General features: G+C 35.0%; 2 protein-coding genes and 1 long non-coding RNA gene across 9 annotated transcripts; all 3 read left to right on the top strand.

Annotated features, from left to right (window-relative positions):
- The first annotated feature begins 1072 nt into the window (after positions 1 to 1072).
- Positions 1073 to 2563, top strand: LOC140875350 (uncharacterized). The gene is made up of 2 exons (XR_012148418.1): positions 1073 to 1317; positions 1915 to 2563. It is a non-coding gene; the product is annotated as an uncharacterized lncRNA (long non-coding RNA).
- Positions 2564 to 3372: 809 nt separating this feature from the next.
- On the top strand, positions 3373 to 8013 carry LOC140878579 (protein NARROW LEAF 1). Of its 5 annotated transcripts, none has more exons than XM_073282212.1 (7): positions 3373 to 3609; positions 4371 to 4426; positions 4823 to 5341; positions 5972 to 6115; positions 6350 to 6590; positions 6789 to 7289; positions 7381 to 8013. In XM_073282212.1, the coding sequence occupies exons 3-7, from the start codon at positions 4856 to 4858 to the stop codon at positions 7797 to 7799; spliced, it is 1791 nt and encodes a 596-aa protein (XP_073138313.1). In that variant the 5' UTR covers positions 3373 to 3609; positions 4371 to 4426; positions 4823 to 4855; the 3' UTR covers positions 7800 to 8013. The 5 variants fall into 5 exon arrangements, with proteins under 5 accessions (XP_073138313.1, XP_073138306.1, XP_073138297.1 ...); XM_073282205.1 differs by having other exon boundaries at positions 4333 to 4426; XM_073282196.1 differs by having other exon boundaries at positions 4326 to 4426.
- Positions 8014 to 8704: 691 nt separating this feature from the next.
- Positions 8705 to 12843, top strand: LOC140874790 (uncharacterized). 3 transcript variants are annotated; one of them, XM_073278188.1, is made up of 5 exons: positions 8705 to 8915; positions 9420 to 10501; positions 11718 to 12087; positions 12305 to 12525; positions 12619 to 12843. In XM_073278188.1, the coding sequence occupies exons 2-3, from the start codon at positions 9478 to 9480 to the stop codon at positions 12050 to 12052; spliced, it is 1359 nt and encodes a 452-aa protein (XP_073134289.1). In that variant the 5' UTR covers positions 8705 to 8915; positions 9420 to 9477; the 3' UTR covers positions 12053 to 12087; positions 12305 to 12525; positions 12619 to 12843. The 3 variants fall into 3 exon arrangements, with proteins under 3 accessions (XP_073134289.1, XP_073134288.1, XP_073134290.1); XM_073278187.1 differs by having other exon boundaries at positions 9417 to 10501; XM_073278189.1 differs by having other exon boundaries at positions 8725 to 8796.
- Positions 12844 to 14160: the final 1317 nt, after the last annotated feature.

Below are 14160 nucleotides of genomic sequence, written 5' to 3'. Positions count from 1 at the left end.
ATTTTAATAATAATACTTTTTAATATTGATTAAACTATTTGATTAAATTTTATTTTTCATTTTCTTACCATTTCAAGTGTTTTTAATTTTTTTTTAATTTAAAAATTAACATTTATTTTATAAAAAAAATTAATAAAAAATTAGGCGGGCCGGCCCGCCCAACCTGCGGCCCAAGACGGGTTGGGTTGGGCTGAGCATTTGGAGGCCCGCCCAAATGGCGGGCCGCCCCGCCTAAAGGCGGGTTGAGGCGGGTTGCGGGCCGGCCCGCCCCGCCGGCCCGTTTTGACATGTATAATCCTAACCCATATTTGTGGAAAAAAAATACATATAAATCCTAATCTACCATCCTTCAATTATTTTGTTTCCCTCCCAATTTCTTTCGGTCTCTCTCTTTTTTATAACTCAATTTATCAATTTTATTATTTTTGAAAAAAATACATATTTTTATACCTAATAATTTTGATAAGTGAAAATGCCTCCGTGTGAATCAATAATAATTTAGTTAAAAAATAATTCAATCCAAATTATATGAATACAAAATCAAGCATAAGATTGTATATCATAAGTGGAGGGTAAAACTATCTTTCATCATTCAATCAGTATTTCAATCCCAAAATTAATAACTCGAAGTAAACATGTTATTGTTTATCCATCATTATTTTAAATCCTTCAAAATCATTTTAATAATCCTAATATGATTTATTCCCGTGTAATCTCATCCCACTAAGTAAACGCAGCCTAAGTTGAGAATGAAAAATAATAAATAAAAAAAAGAAGAAAAGAAGGAAAACGTACCCTGGGTCTTCGTCAAGTTGCAATCAACAATCTATTTCAATTTTCATTTGACGAATCATTTTCTTTGATTTCATGGGCTTCAAATACAATTTCGTGACGATTATTGGCCTATTGCCTATTGGGGCAACTGTATGCCATTCAAAACTGTTGGCCCATTAATGAATTTGATGTAAGCCCATTTAGTGATTTAATGAGTAGCCCAGCCCACAAAAGAACTCGTTTGGTTTGTATAAAGGGCGTAAACCCGATTAGGGTTTTAATGAACTACTTGATCTTATCCGAGCAGGAGGCGGAGGGGGGAGGCCGACGGGAATTTATCGGTTTCGTCGATCGTGAAATTTGAGACGCCGCTCGCCGCCGTCGGGTAACCGGTGGAGGTTTGAGAAGGCTCCTATTTTCGGGATTCGGTCGATTGGTATTTACTCGTTGCCGTTTCCCTCTGCTTCTACTGCGATGAAGATTGCCTGCAACCGGAGCCGACCACTTTTTGAGGCGGCAATGACGGACGAGCGGGCTTTGAATGTAAATAAAAACTATCGTGTTTTGTGTTTTTTTTCTTTTATTTTTCCTTCTTGCGTTTGTTTTTCTGATATGTTTCTTTCTTGTGTTTGTTTCAGTTCTATTATTTGCACCTGAGCCTGTTTTAATTGTTATCCACAGTATCGTATGTACGAATGATTTGTTTTTGCTTATATGTTGATGGGTTAATATACTCTAATGACTGAATGTGTCAGTGAATTACAATGTGTGGCTAAATGTGGTTTTGGTATGTTTTATGGTGACTTCTGGTCTCTGGATTGATCTGTGTGTGATCATTTGTAAAAGATACTGAATTTTCTATATCATTTGTGTAAATGGATAATATGAAGTCGCGTTTGAATTGTTGCATTTGATTTAGTTAGATTAGATTGATGCATTTGATTCGGTGATTCGGAGGAAGGGATAGATGGAGATGATAAGATAGAAGATTTCAAATAACACACTACTTGGATTGTGTTTGAAATTGTATGTGAAATGACTCAGCAATGGGTTTAAATAGTAAATGTTCTTTCTCATCTGTTACATGTCTCATTTCATGTGGTGGTCTCTCTTCGGAGACCTCTACGCTTTGATGAACAGAGACTCAGCTTATGGATATACTGGGGTAAAGGAGCTTACTTTCAAACTGCTCTTTTTGAAATTGCTTGACTTTATATGGAGTGGATTCGAAAACCATCCTCTCAAATGCATTGATCCAAACATAATATGAGGTGCTAGTTGATTATGTATGATATATAAATGATGCTTATTAATGAACACTGACACATAAGTTTATGCTGATAACCTTGAGCATTGAGTGTGACTTGGTGATGGCTGTTTTGGGGGCCGAAGATACACACTGGCTTCATGAAGATGGCCGAGAAGAGACATGAGCGGCAATGGATTTGACTCAGCTGACATCCAGAATAACATGGACCTTGATATGGCTGCACAAGTTGGTGTTCTAGATAGAAGAAGAGAGACTGGTTGATTTATTATAATCTTTAGGATTCCTCAAGTTTTGTATAGGGGGCTCCATTTTTCCTTACATGTACATAAATACAATTTGTGGGCAATTTACTTTTGCCATCCCCACTAAATGTTCTCAGTGTCCTCCCAACTCACCCCCCCACCACCATACCACTAGGTGTTGTCGGCTTTGGGCCCGTCGCTTGTACCGCCTTACCTTGGATTTCATAATCCTTGGATTTGATGTTATTCGAAATTAATTAATTATACATTTATTTAATTTGAATTTGAATTCATATTGCTAGCAACCTTGAAATGCATCGTTCTTCGTCTCAATGAATCACGGCAATGTTATAACTTACAAAATAATATTACTTGTTTTTTTTTAAAAATAATGATAGAGAGATCTTTGATTCGGGTCAACTTTTTCTACTTTGATATTACTTTATATATTTTATAGATCGATATTACTTTATATACTTTTAGTTCAAACCTTAGTGAAATTTTGCTGAAAACATCGGATGGATAATTAATGTATAATATAAACTATGATTTAAGTGAAATTTTGCTCAACACATTGAATTTGTAATTAATATCTTACTATATTATTATAATAAATGTCTTTTAATTAATTGATAAAACTTGATATAATATTACAATTTTATCCTTTAACTTAATTCATAACAAAACTTAAATTATTAGACAAATAAATCATTTTTATATGACTTTATCTTTTTTTAATTTGTATATTTTTTTATTTACCAAAATGACATTAATTTCATGACAATTGATGTCTTTTTTATTTATGCAAATGTCACACCATATAAAATCAATGTATTTATTGTGTTTTAGAGACTATTTATTTATGAACACGCTATTTTTTTTTTTGTATTTTTACTTTTACAATTTATTTTTTTATTTTTTTTAAAAAAATACAGTTTATAAACACACAACTCGTACACGAAAATACTAGTATATAATATCGACAATGATTTAATTTGAATTACATCAAGGAAATTTGTGAATACAAAATTTAAAAATAACAAAAAATAGAACTTGATTACTTCATTACATGAACATAAGCATTGTAAAGAATTGGAGGAAAATAACAGGAGGCAACTTCGTCTTCTTCTTCTTCTCCTCCTCTCTCTCTCCCTCCCTCTCTCTCACACACACACCCACACACACACACCCACACCCACACGCACTAAAAGCTCCACATCAGGAAAAGCGAAACTTGGCCCGTTATTGAATTCTACGTACGGGGATGGTTGTATTTGATGAAATTTAGGCCTCAGAAACTGGATTTCCACATGAATTTGTGTGGTCAGTGAGTTTACAACATCCAATTTTCTTTCTTTTTTCCCCTCTGTGAGTAATCGTTTTTCTTTTGCAACTATTTCTGTTTACCGTCTGATTTATCTCAACTATGGATATGGGTTTGTCAAATATATTTGTTTTTCATCAGTGAGCTGTGTTTTAGCCTTTCATATCCAATTGGATCAGTAAGCAGTAGCCACAGTCAAGAGAGAAGCTTCTCTGCTTTCTATTTGTTTCTTGTTGAAATCTTAATCCGTGTTTCCGGCTTCTTTGCTATTGTTGTGCCATCTCACAGTTATTTTTGTTTGATCGAAACGAAAAAAAACTAGAGAACGAAGTACTCTGAATTCTGAAATTACATGTTTCTGTGGACTATAGCTGCTGTATTGTTATGTTGAATTAAGTAGTCACTGAAAAAGTTTGGTTTTTGGCTGCCTTCAGATGTGATATACGTAAAAGTTCTGTTATTTAATCGGGAATGACTTGATTGTCTCCAGCTTCAATTCTCAATGTAGTCTATGGTTTGATGTTTACTTGTTTTAAGTTTTCAAGATTTTGATCTGCGCCTTTTATTTTGTTACAAAGTTTGCGTTTTTTTTTTAAAGAAATTTCTTTTCAATATTTGATGTTGATACTTCGTTAGATGCCAAAGGTTCTAGCTGTCTGTAATTTGTAGCTTCGATGCACCATCTAGGTTATTAGCAAAACAAATTCAATTTTAGTTTTCAGTGAGGTCTTCAAAAAGTTTTCGTTCAAAGGAAGCTCAGGTTTTCCTGTCTGCAAATATTCTCGCATTTAGCTGCTTCTGCAGTCAGCAAACAAGGTATAATATTGTTACATTTTCAAATTCAAATATCTTTGCGATGGAAAGTATAAGCTCCTAGAAAGCAGATCTCTTTTTATTTGCTGTACCTTGCATAACTCAATGCAGACTGCACAAATTGAAGCAAATGCACCAGAAAGTATTTTGACTATTTTCCCCTTGCATTCTTACTGAAATGTATACACTGGTTCGCATTTGGGAATTTACGATTTTAACCTAGAAAATGCATCTCGTTGTTCCACTACCTCTATTGTTAGAAGTATATCTTCACGTATTTTACTTGCCTATTTTCAGCCCATAGTGACCAATAGAATTGACCACATAAAGTTTTGTGGAGTGAGTTTACTGTAACGGATGAGTGTTTTGGAACAGCCTTTTAATGTTCACTCCTTGCAGGAAGTTGAAGCTTTCACTGCAGTAAATCAAGCGATGGAACATGCAAGGCCGATTTCAAGAGCCCATTGCTCAGGTTCTACGCCATCAGATGAATCATCTTTGGATCTTGAGAAATACTGCTGCAATCATTCTTACCAGCCTTCATTTAGTTCACCCCTTCATCCCCATGCATCAGCTGGGCAGCACTGTGAGAGTAGTGCTGCATACTTCTCATGGCCCTGTCGAATAAAAGATGACGCTGAAGAAAGGTCAAATTACTTTGCTAACCTACAGAAAGGGGTTTTGCCCGAAACTCTGGGCCATTTGCCAGAAGGTCAGCGAGCAAATACCTTGCTTGAGCTCATGACCATAAGAGCATTTCACAGCAAAATCTTGCGTTGTTACAGTCTTGGCACAGCAATTGGTTTTCGTATTCGACGTGGTGTTTTGACGGATATACCTGCCATACTGGTATTTGTGTCACGGAAAGTTCACAAACAATGGCTTAGTCCAATACAGTGCTTACCAACTGCTTTGGAGGTAATAACAAAGATGACAAGGCTTTAGTCATCTGCCCTTCGCCTCTTCTATCGAAGTTTTTAAATGCATTTTCTATAACACAAAAGAAGATCAAAAATGAAATTTTCATGAAATATTGCTAATTATCGGTAATTTTAAATTCAAATTTTCTATTACTACTATACTTTCTTTTGGTGCATGCATCAGTATTATATAATAAGGGAGAGAAAATCATGGATCATTTTTTAGTCTCCTTGGTATGGCGTTATTTTTTTCTAAAAATATCCTCTCTTTATGCATTGATTAATCAATCGATTTGTCTTAACTTTTTAGGCTATTTGCTGTGTGTCTTAACTTTTTAGGCTATTTGCTGTGTGTGTGTGATTGTGTGAGTAATGTACATTTCTTTAAAATAATATAATACCTATTATTTTCTCGTATTTAAATATACCAGTGCTCTATTATATAATTGATTTAGTCATACGTCATGTGCATTATGATCAGTATTCGTAGAATCATGAAGCAACAAATGTCGTCTTCAAACCTCCATTTATTATTAAGGAGGTATAAAAAATTGCTGAATGTGCTGTGCTTCTCCGTCTGTCTCTTCATTGTTCTGCGTTGATGTTGAATTTACATTCACACCTTCAGGGACCAGGAGGTGTGTGGTGTGATGTGGATGTGGTTGAGTTTTCATATTTTGGTGCACCGGAGCCGACACCCAAGGAACAATTGTACACTGAGATTGTTGATGACCTGCGTGGAAGTGATCCATGCATTGGATCAGGTTCTCAGGTAGCTTGGAAGCAACTTACCATTCTTAGGTAGTGTTTGGGAGAGCTTCTAGGAAGCACTTCTCAAATTTTGTGAAGGAGAAGCTGAGAAGTGCTTCTTAGAAGCTCTCCCAAACACTACCTTAGTCTTTTCACTTTTGGAATCACCCATCTCTTGGAACATATCGTATATTTCATTCATGTTTAGCCATTTCCTTTCCACTCACAGCATCTCCACTTTTTCTGCAAATGGCAGGTTGCAAATCAGGAAACTTATGGTACCTTGGGTGCTATTGTGAGGAGCCAAACAGGGAATCGACAAGTTGGTTTCCTCACAAATCGTCATGTTGCAGTTGATTTAGACTACCCAAATCAAAAGATGTTTCATCCTTTACCACCAACACTTGGACCCGGTGTTTATCTTGGTGCAGTTGAAAGAGCAACTTCATTCATTAGGGATGACCTCTGGTTTGGGATATTTGCTGGCATTAATCCAGGTTAGTTGTATTCACTCAATTTCTTATCGGTCAAAAGATATAAAATATTGATTGCAGAGTAACGTTGGCGTAATATCAGTTGTAAGGAAATGGAAGTGTGTCTATCTTTTGCTCTCTTCTTAGATGTTAACATCCCCAATTTTCTAAGTACTGGATAGATGAAAGGCACAATTTCATAATACCCGATTGTACTTGCAGAGACATTTGTGAGAGCGGACGGAGCGTTCATACCATTCACTGATGATTTTGACATGACCGCCGTAACTACATCTGTGAAAGGGATAGGAGAGATTGGAAATGTGAAGACCATAGACTTACAATCTTCAATCGACAGTCTTGTGGGAAAACAAGTTATGAAGGTTGGAAGAAGTTCTGGTTTCACCACTGGTACTGTATTGGCATACGCTCTCGAGTACAACGACGAAAAAGGGATATGCTTTTTGACTGATTTTCTTGTCGTTGGTGAGAACCAACAAACATTTGACCTCGAAGGGGACAGTGGAAGTCTAATCATATTAAAAGGTGAAAATGGCGAGAAGCCGAGGCCTATTGGAATTATATGGGGCGGAACTGCCAATAGGGGAAGGCTTAAACTAAAGGTCGGCCAGCCTCCAGAGAACTGGACTAGCGGTGTTGATCTTGGGCGCCTGCTCAATTTCCTCGAACTTGATCTAATCACTTCTGACGAATCTCTACGAGGTCAGTCTACTTCATATCATGCACACATTCTCACATTTATTCTTCATTCGAAATGACATTTTGATCTTTTATACATGTGGAATCACTATAGTCGCCGTTCAAGAACAAAGAGCGGCTTCCATGGTTGGATCCAACGCTGGGGACTCGTCACCTCCGGATATAATTCTTCCAAAAGACAAATCCAAGCCATTGGGTTTCCAAATCCAGCACATCCCATTGGAAAATGGTGCATCCGGACCAGATATAAATTCATCACCAGTGGATACCGCGTTTGAGCTGGAAGACGGTCTCAACACTGGTCCGAGTTTCGAGCATCAGTTCATACCTAGCTTTAATGGCGATCCCATAATGCATCAAAACGACAAAAAACACAGGTTCATGATATCTGAAAATCTCTCCGAATTGAAGGATGCTTCGGATGAAGACATAAGCTTTTCCTTGCAGCTGGGCGAGAAGGAGCCCAAGAGAAGGAAATCGGAGCATGTGGCGAGGATGGATGAACCGAAATGATTCCGAACTTTTGGCGTTTTAGTTCCATGGATTTGTTCGTTCCGGGTGTCCTGTTTCCTCCGCAGGTTTGCATGTTGTAATATGTAACATAGCATCGCAACAATGAGCAGAGACATAATTAAGGTGGTTGCAATTTTCATTTATGCACATGTGAAATATTACACTTACACTTCTCTTGTTTCGTTTCTTCAAATTGTGATTTGGATTTCGTATACATATTTTCTCGATTTGTCCGAAATTCTTTTAATAATAGAAACAAAGAAGTAAGCTGAAAAATTATCGTCTATTACTCATGCAATTTTTTATTTTTATTTTTTTTTACAATTTTAATTTTTCATCGAGTTAAGGCCCCGTTTGGAATGAGAAGTCAGGCCAAAAAAACATTTTTTTTTTAAAAAAATGTTTTTTCAGCTGATAAGGTTTTTGGATGAGTAAAAAAGTGATTTTTTAAGAAAAAAAAGGGCTTTTTCAGAAGCCAAAATTTATAGCTTAAAAAAGCACTTATTTTAAAAAATGACTACAAAATTCAAACTGCTCTTACACTGTGCACATGAGCATTATATTAATACTATATTGAAAAAGTTAAGAGGCTTGAATTGAAATTTCAGAAGAAATTGGTTTATTTCAATTAACTTATATATCGTTCAAATCTAATTTTGATAACAATTTTATATATCGTCATTGACGTTAATTTATTAATTTGAAAATAATAATTCTACTGTTCAAATATTTCATATAACTTATGTTACTATTATTTATTAGGTTTTCCAATTGAAATAATAAAACATAATTATAATTATCAAAATACCAAAAAGAAAAGAAAAAGAAAAAGAAAAAGAAAAAGAAAAAAGATTGCATATAAACAAAAAAATAATCATAATAAAAACGAGCTGGAATCCGTATTCGCAGTCGAGGAGGAAGAAAAGAAGAGCTGAAAGAAAGCAAAACAATAATTTAATGGGAATTCGACTCAGTGCCATCATCCGATGATTCGAAGGTTCTCCCTTATAGCAGGATCTATCTCTCTATTTTCGTTCTACGCGATTTTTGTTCAAGTTTGTCGGAATTGGAGTTTCAGCACAACCTCAAATCCGACATCGTGAAGCTTTATTGAAGGTCCGTTTCATTTCTTGAGTCCCCGCTGGTTCAGTGATTCACCAACGTTCTTGGCGCTTATTTTACTGTTACTAATCAAGTTTCGGGGGGTGGGCATGAAAATGATATGTATTGGGTTGCTTAAAAATTATTTTCGCATTTCGTAGATGGTTGATAATTGATGCTAAAGAATGGTGAGCTTGAAACTTCATATCTATTAATTTGGATTATGGCAACTGCCAAATTGAATCTGGTGCTCATTGGACTTGTTGCTTTGCTATTTTTGGGCGAGGAATGGCAATGGGAGTGAGAACGCAATAAAAGATTAATAATCTATATATAAAAAAGCACTATATATATTTTTTATATTAGTTGTTTAATGTTGGTGGGTTTCAAAGGAATTTTAGTTAATTTCAGGGTAATTGATGCAGATTTCTCTTGGAAATCATAATCACCTATTTGTGCCTTGAGTTCGATTATCAATATTTATATCTTTCTCATAATATATATTAATTTATGCAGCAGGGAATTAGAAATTTGGTTGTTTTACTATCCTGTATAATTGGAGTCTCTGGAGAATACCATGGCAGGCAACGGCCTGCCAACATTGGGTCGAGTAAAACTTGTTGATCTAATACCGTCTGAAGGTCTTCCATCGGATGCATACAAGTTGTCTGTCTCAACTTTGTCCCAATCATTGGTTCAGTATTCAGCTGCCATTATCCAATTACCTATCCGTGATGCAGCTCTTTTGAGGTCCTGTCTCGAGTCTTCTCGACTCTACTTTCTTCATAAGCCACCCTTTCCTTCCTCAGATGTAGTTGATGATTCCCGTGAATGGTGCAAAACATCTGGTTACCATGCAGACCCTCAGATGTGGCAAGAGACTTATGATTTTAGACCTGGGGTCACTTTTATCGAACCCACTAATGAAACTGAAATCCCTCCATCTGGTTTAGTTGACATTTTCGGGCTGCTCGGAAAAGTGTGCAGGTGCGTATTGGATGCCATGACCTTTTATTTAAATCTCCGTAGTTCGCCTTTCACTGAAATACTCGATAATCTTCCATTGAGAAATCGGGAAGTATCATCATCTGTACTGTCCGTTTGTTGTCATGGAAGGCCTTCTCTTGTGCATCATAATTTAACTGCTCGAGAAGATGGACAGCTAGTTATGTTCTCTGATCATGATGAGCATCAGGTCGACAGAAGCCTATTAACTCTTATCAAGTCAGATAAGCCTGGAATGCATATAAGAGATTTTCATGGTCATTGGGTTCTTGTTGATGGCGATCTTGGGCCTAATGAAGCAATTATATTTCCTGGTCTTGCTTTATATCAAGCAACGGCAGGTTACATCAACGCTGCACTGTATCGAATAGATACAAGTAATCTGCAGGGCACTATGTATGGTCGTTGTTCTCTTGCATTCAAACTCATGCCTAAATCCATGACCACCATCAATTGTTCAGAGATGCAAGCTGCTGGCTATGGGGTTGAAGCTCAATTCCTGCTTCCTATGCCAGTTGATGACTTCATGCAGAGATCTACAGATCAACTTCTAAACAGGAACAATTTTGCATTCAATTTCCCTGCAACCCAAGAAGGTTGGACTTGGTTCATCTTCTCCTTTGCTGTCATATATTTTGGGAAGTGTAGTAGTGTTAATATCTCCGTGTGGATAAGTAAATTTTTTGTGTATGTCAAAAAGTCTATTTATTTCCCTGACAAACTCATTACTTGAGGTCTGATTTTGTAATATGTACGTGTTTTTTCTGCAAACATGAATTAAGTCATAATCCATGTGAGAAATATTGCTTGTTTGCAACAATAGTAAACAAGTAGATTCACAATCCAACTTTTTTAGTATTTTCCTCTGTTAGTTATTCACACACACATTTATGAATTTACGATTTTCCATTTTTCTTAGCTATCTGGTTGTTTGATTTAAATGGTTAAGCACAAGTTCCCACCCTTCCATGCATGATACATCCAAATAAAATGATGAACATAACATATGACTGAACTATAAATGAGGGTTAGCAAACAAGCACTGGTAGTGGTGTGTGAAGGACTTTTGATGATGATGCCTCTATTAGACTAGGCATGTGTCTGTTGGAACTTGCAAACCATGCTTTGGTTTGTATTTTATGACAATTTTGTATCATCTTAGTGTGTCTGTCTTAGTATATTAAAAGATATTTGTGTTCGTTATTTTTCCAGTTGTTAGAGTTTGGAATATTTGTAATAGCTTGAATGGTCAAGTAAAAGCAGATAAGCGCCTTAATTAAACATTTTCTGGAGTCAGATTTATTTATTCTGTTGGTTTGTATTTTATGACAATTTTGTATCATCTTAGTGTGTTTGTCTTGGTATATTTAAAGATATTTTTGTTCATTATTTTTTCCAGTTGTTAGAGTTTGGAATATTTGTAATAGCTTGAATTGTCAGGTAAAAACGGATAAGCACCTTAATTAAACATTTTCTGGAGTCAGATTTATTTATTCTGTTTTTGTAACAGTCGGGAGTCAATTGTTTTAATAACAAGAAGTGGAGATTCCCTAATTTGCATATAATTAAACAACCCGACTTTCTACAAATTAAAAGTAGTTGCCTGGTTTTACGAGCTCGGTACAATTTTCATCGTTAATGGGAGAGTTGTTTATTTTTCATCTGTTGCATCTTTAGATTTCAAGTTTAAAAAAATGGTGTGCAGAACGGCCATTTGTTGTGATGCTTCATAAACTTTTTCCCATCGCACTTGTTGCTCTCTGTACGAAGTTTATTATAACTGTTACTTGGATTGATGAAATGCTGATACAGGATCTACTAAACCAATAATGGGGAGGAAGAAAAACAATTCGAGGGATAAACCTCTTCCACCCTCAAAGAGGCTTCGGCTTGAGGCACAGAGAGTCCTAAAAGAGAGGATTCAAGATATTGCTGATAAGAAAGGCATTAAGTTAAGATTTTGCACTTTAAAGGAATGTGAGAATCACATTCAGTCACTTGAGAGTCCGTGTGCAAATATAAGGATGGAGATTGGATGGCCACCTGGAGTTCCATTTGTTCATCCACATGATCTCCCTAACAAGGCAAAGATTGGGTTGCTTGAAACCTACGAGCCTGGATGGTCCGAGACTAATAGTATTGAATAAGCTTAATGAAACGCAAAATGCCATCTCCATAACCGGTAACTTTGATACTTCTGACTTTTATTTTGTTAATTTGCTGACCATTCTATGTTATCTTCCATATCTGAGTGCATGTTTTTCTCTAAACCGTGCTTCCTGCCCCTGAAATTCAAATTGCGGTCCTTGATTTTCCCTTTGCTTACTGCTTTCCATTCATAAAAAGGCAATGTTTCTTTTTTGGAAAACATAACATGTGAATTTTGAATGGTGCTGCAGGTTGAACTTGTATATGAATGTAGAGAATGAGTTCGATGTAAGAACTTTCTTGAATTTGAACATAAGACAAGTGTCACGATCTTAGATTCTAATGAAAGCCTGTAGTGTCTTTTGGAGTTCCAGTTTCGGTAACTATTCAGACGCTGAAAGCCTGTTCGTACTTCTGCTATGAAGTTTAGACGTTAGCTCTGTTGCGTTATTCAAATGCTCATCCGGACATGGTAGGTGCCGTGATATAACACATGCACCGCGGTTGAGGGGGTTTTATCCCATCAGGATTTTCAACTCTCATTTTCCGTCGATTTGTTTTGCAGGAATTGGTTCTACTCACGGGGTCTTAGCACTAGCTCTATGCCTCGCGTCGAATCGATGAAAGGCATAAATCTTGAGAACAGAGTAGTAGAACATTGCGCTATTGATTTTGTTGGTTTCTCTTTTGCTCATACGTCCTTGAGGAGGTGTATCTCAATGCACCGCGATAAGATAGTGTCTTCTGATTGTTGAAGAGATTGGATGTGATGTGGAGTAGTGCCATGTAAATAACGATCCTTTGGTTTGAATGATAAAAGTTTACCATTTAGATAAAATATAAATAATATTTATTTGGTTTTGCTGAATAAAGATTAAGATTCTTTAAACGATACACTTTCTTTTAATTTCGGAATTCAATTTATGTTAAATCTCGGTCAGAAAATATATGTTTTCATTTTTTGATCCCCAAAATATTTTTCTGTACTCTTTTAACAAACATGTCTTTTCTTGAGAAAATCGGTTCAAAACACTGCAAATATATGATGATAATAAATGATATTTAACTACTATTTTTAGATCGAACACAAAAGATACGAGATTTGAGGATGAACTCGAGACGTGTTTGTCTCGAGTAAAGAAAGTAACTAAATTAACTTAAATAAATTAAGAAACTATTTAATATATATATATATATATATATATATATATATATATATATATATATAAACAAAAAAGTATGCTAAAAATAGAAACATGAAATTTTTTCGAACAAATCTTTACGGAAAATAGTAAACAATTATCATAAAATTAAAAAATACAATAATATATGATACAAATTTAAAATTATAAGTAGATATAATATTGAATATTTAACAAAAGATAATATTATTTGATCTAATTTTTTTTTAAAATCTATAGTATTTTCAACCGAAAAATTATTTTAGAAAATAGTAAAGACATTATCATCAAATTTAAAAATTCAAATAAGATATGATTGATTTAAAATTATAGATAAAGATAATATATGATATTCAAGAAAAATATAATATTATGATTTGAATGATTGATTATTTGATCTAAATTTTTTTAAATATATGATTTAATTTTTAATTTTTTTCATTATATATTATAATTTTTTTATTAATTTTATATTTTTTATATATTAAGTTTGTTGGTGATTAAATCGAAATTTTGGTGATTTAATTAAAAGAAAACAGATCGAACAAAACCAAGAAATAAATTGATAATATTTCCGAAAGCAGATCAAAATCAAGTTACCAAATGAAGTAAATCAATTGCTGCTATTTTCAAAAGGTTGTTGAGCTAAAAAGACAGACATTTAATGAGGTTTTGAACGTTGGTTATCATATCCAACAAAGTCAAGATTTGACAGCTAATTTATGGGATGTGTTGGCAGCTCAATCTCAGATATGTTGGTAGTTCATTTAGAACACTTGTTGGCGGCTCAATTTCAAAAAAATGCTAACAAGTTTACCGGCTATATTCGAAGGCTATATATACGTGATTATTCAAGATTCAAACAGAAGACTCTGAGCACGATAATTCAAAAAGCCTTCATTCGAAAGTTCTAAACTTAGAAAATC

This window comes from Henckelia pumila, chromosome 1, assembly GCF_033568475.1.
Source record: "Henckelia pumila isolate YLH828 chromosome 1, ASM3356847v2, whole genome shotgun sequence".
Taxonomy (NCBI): domain Eukaryota; kingdom Viridiplantae; phylum Streptophyta; class Magnoliopsida; order Lamiales; family Gesneriaceae; genus Henckelia; species Henckelia pumila.
This window is presented reverse-complemented; position numbering and strand designations above follow the sequence as displayed.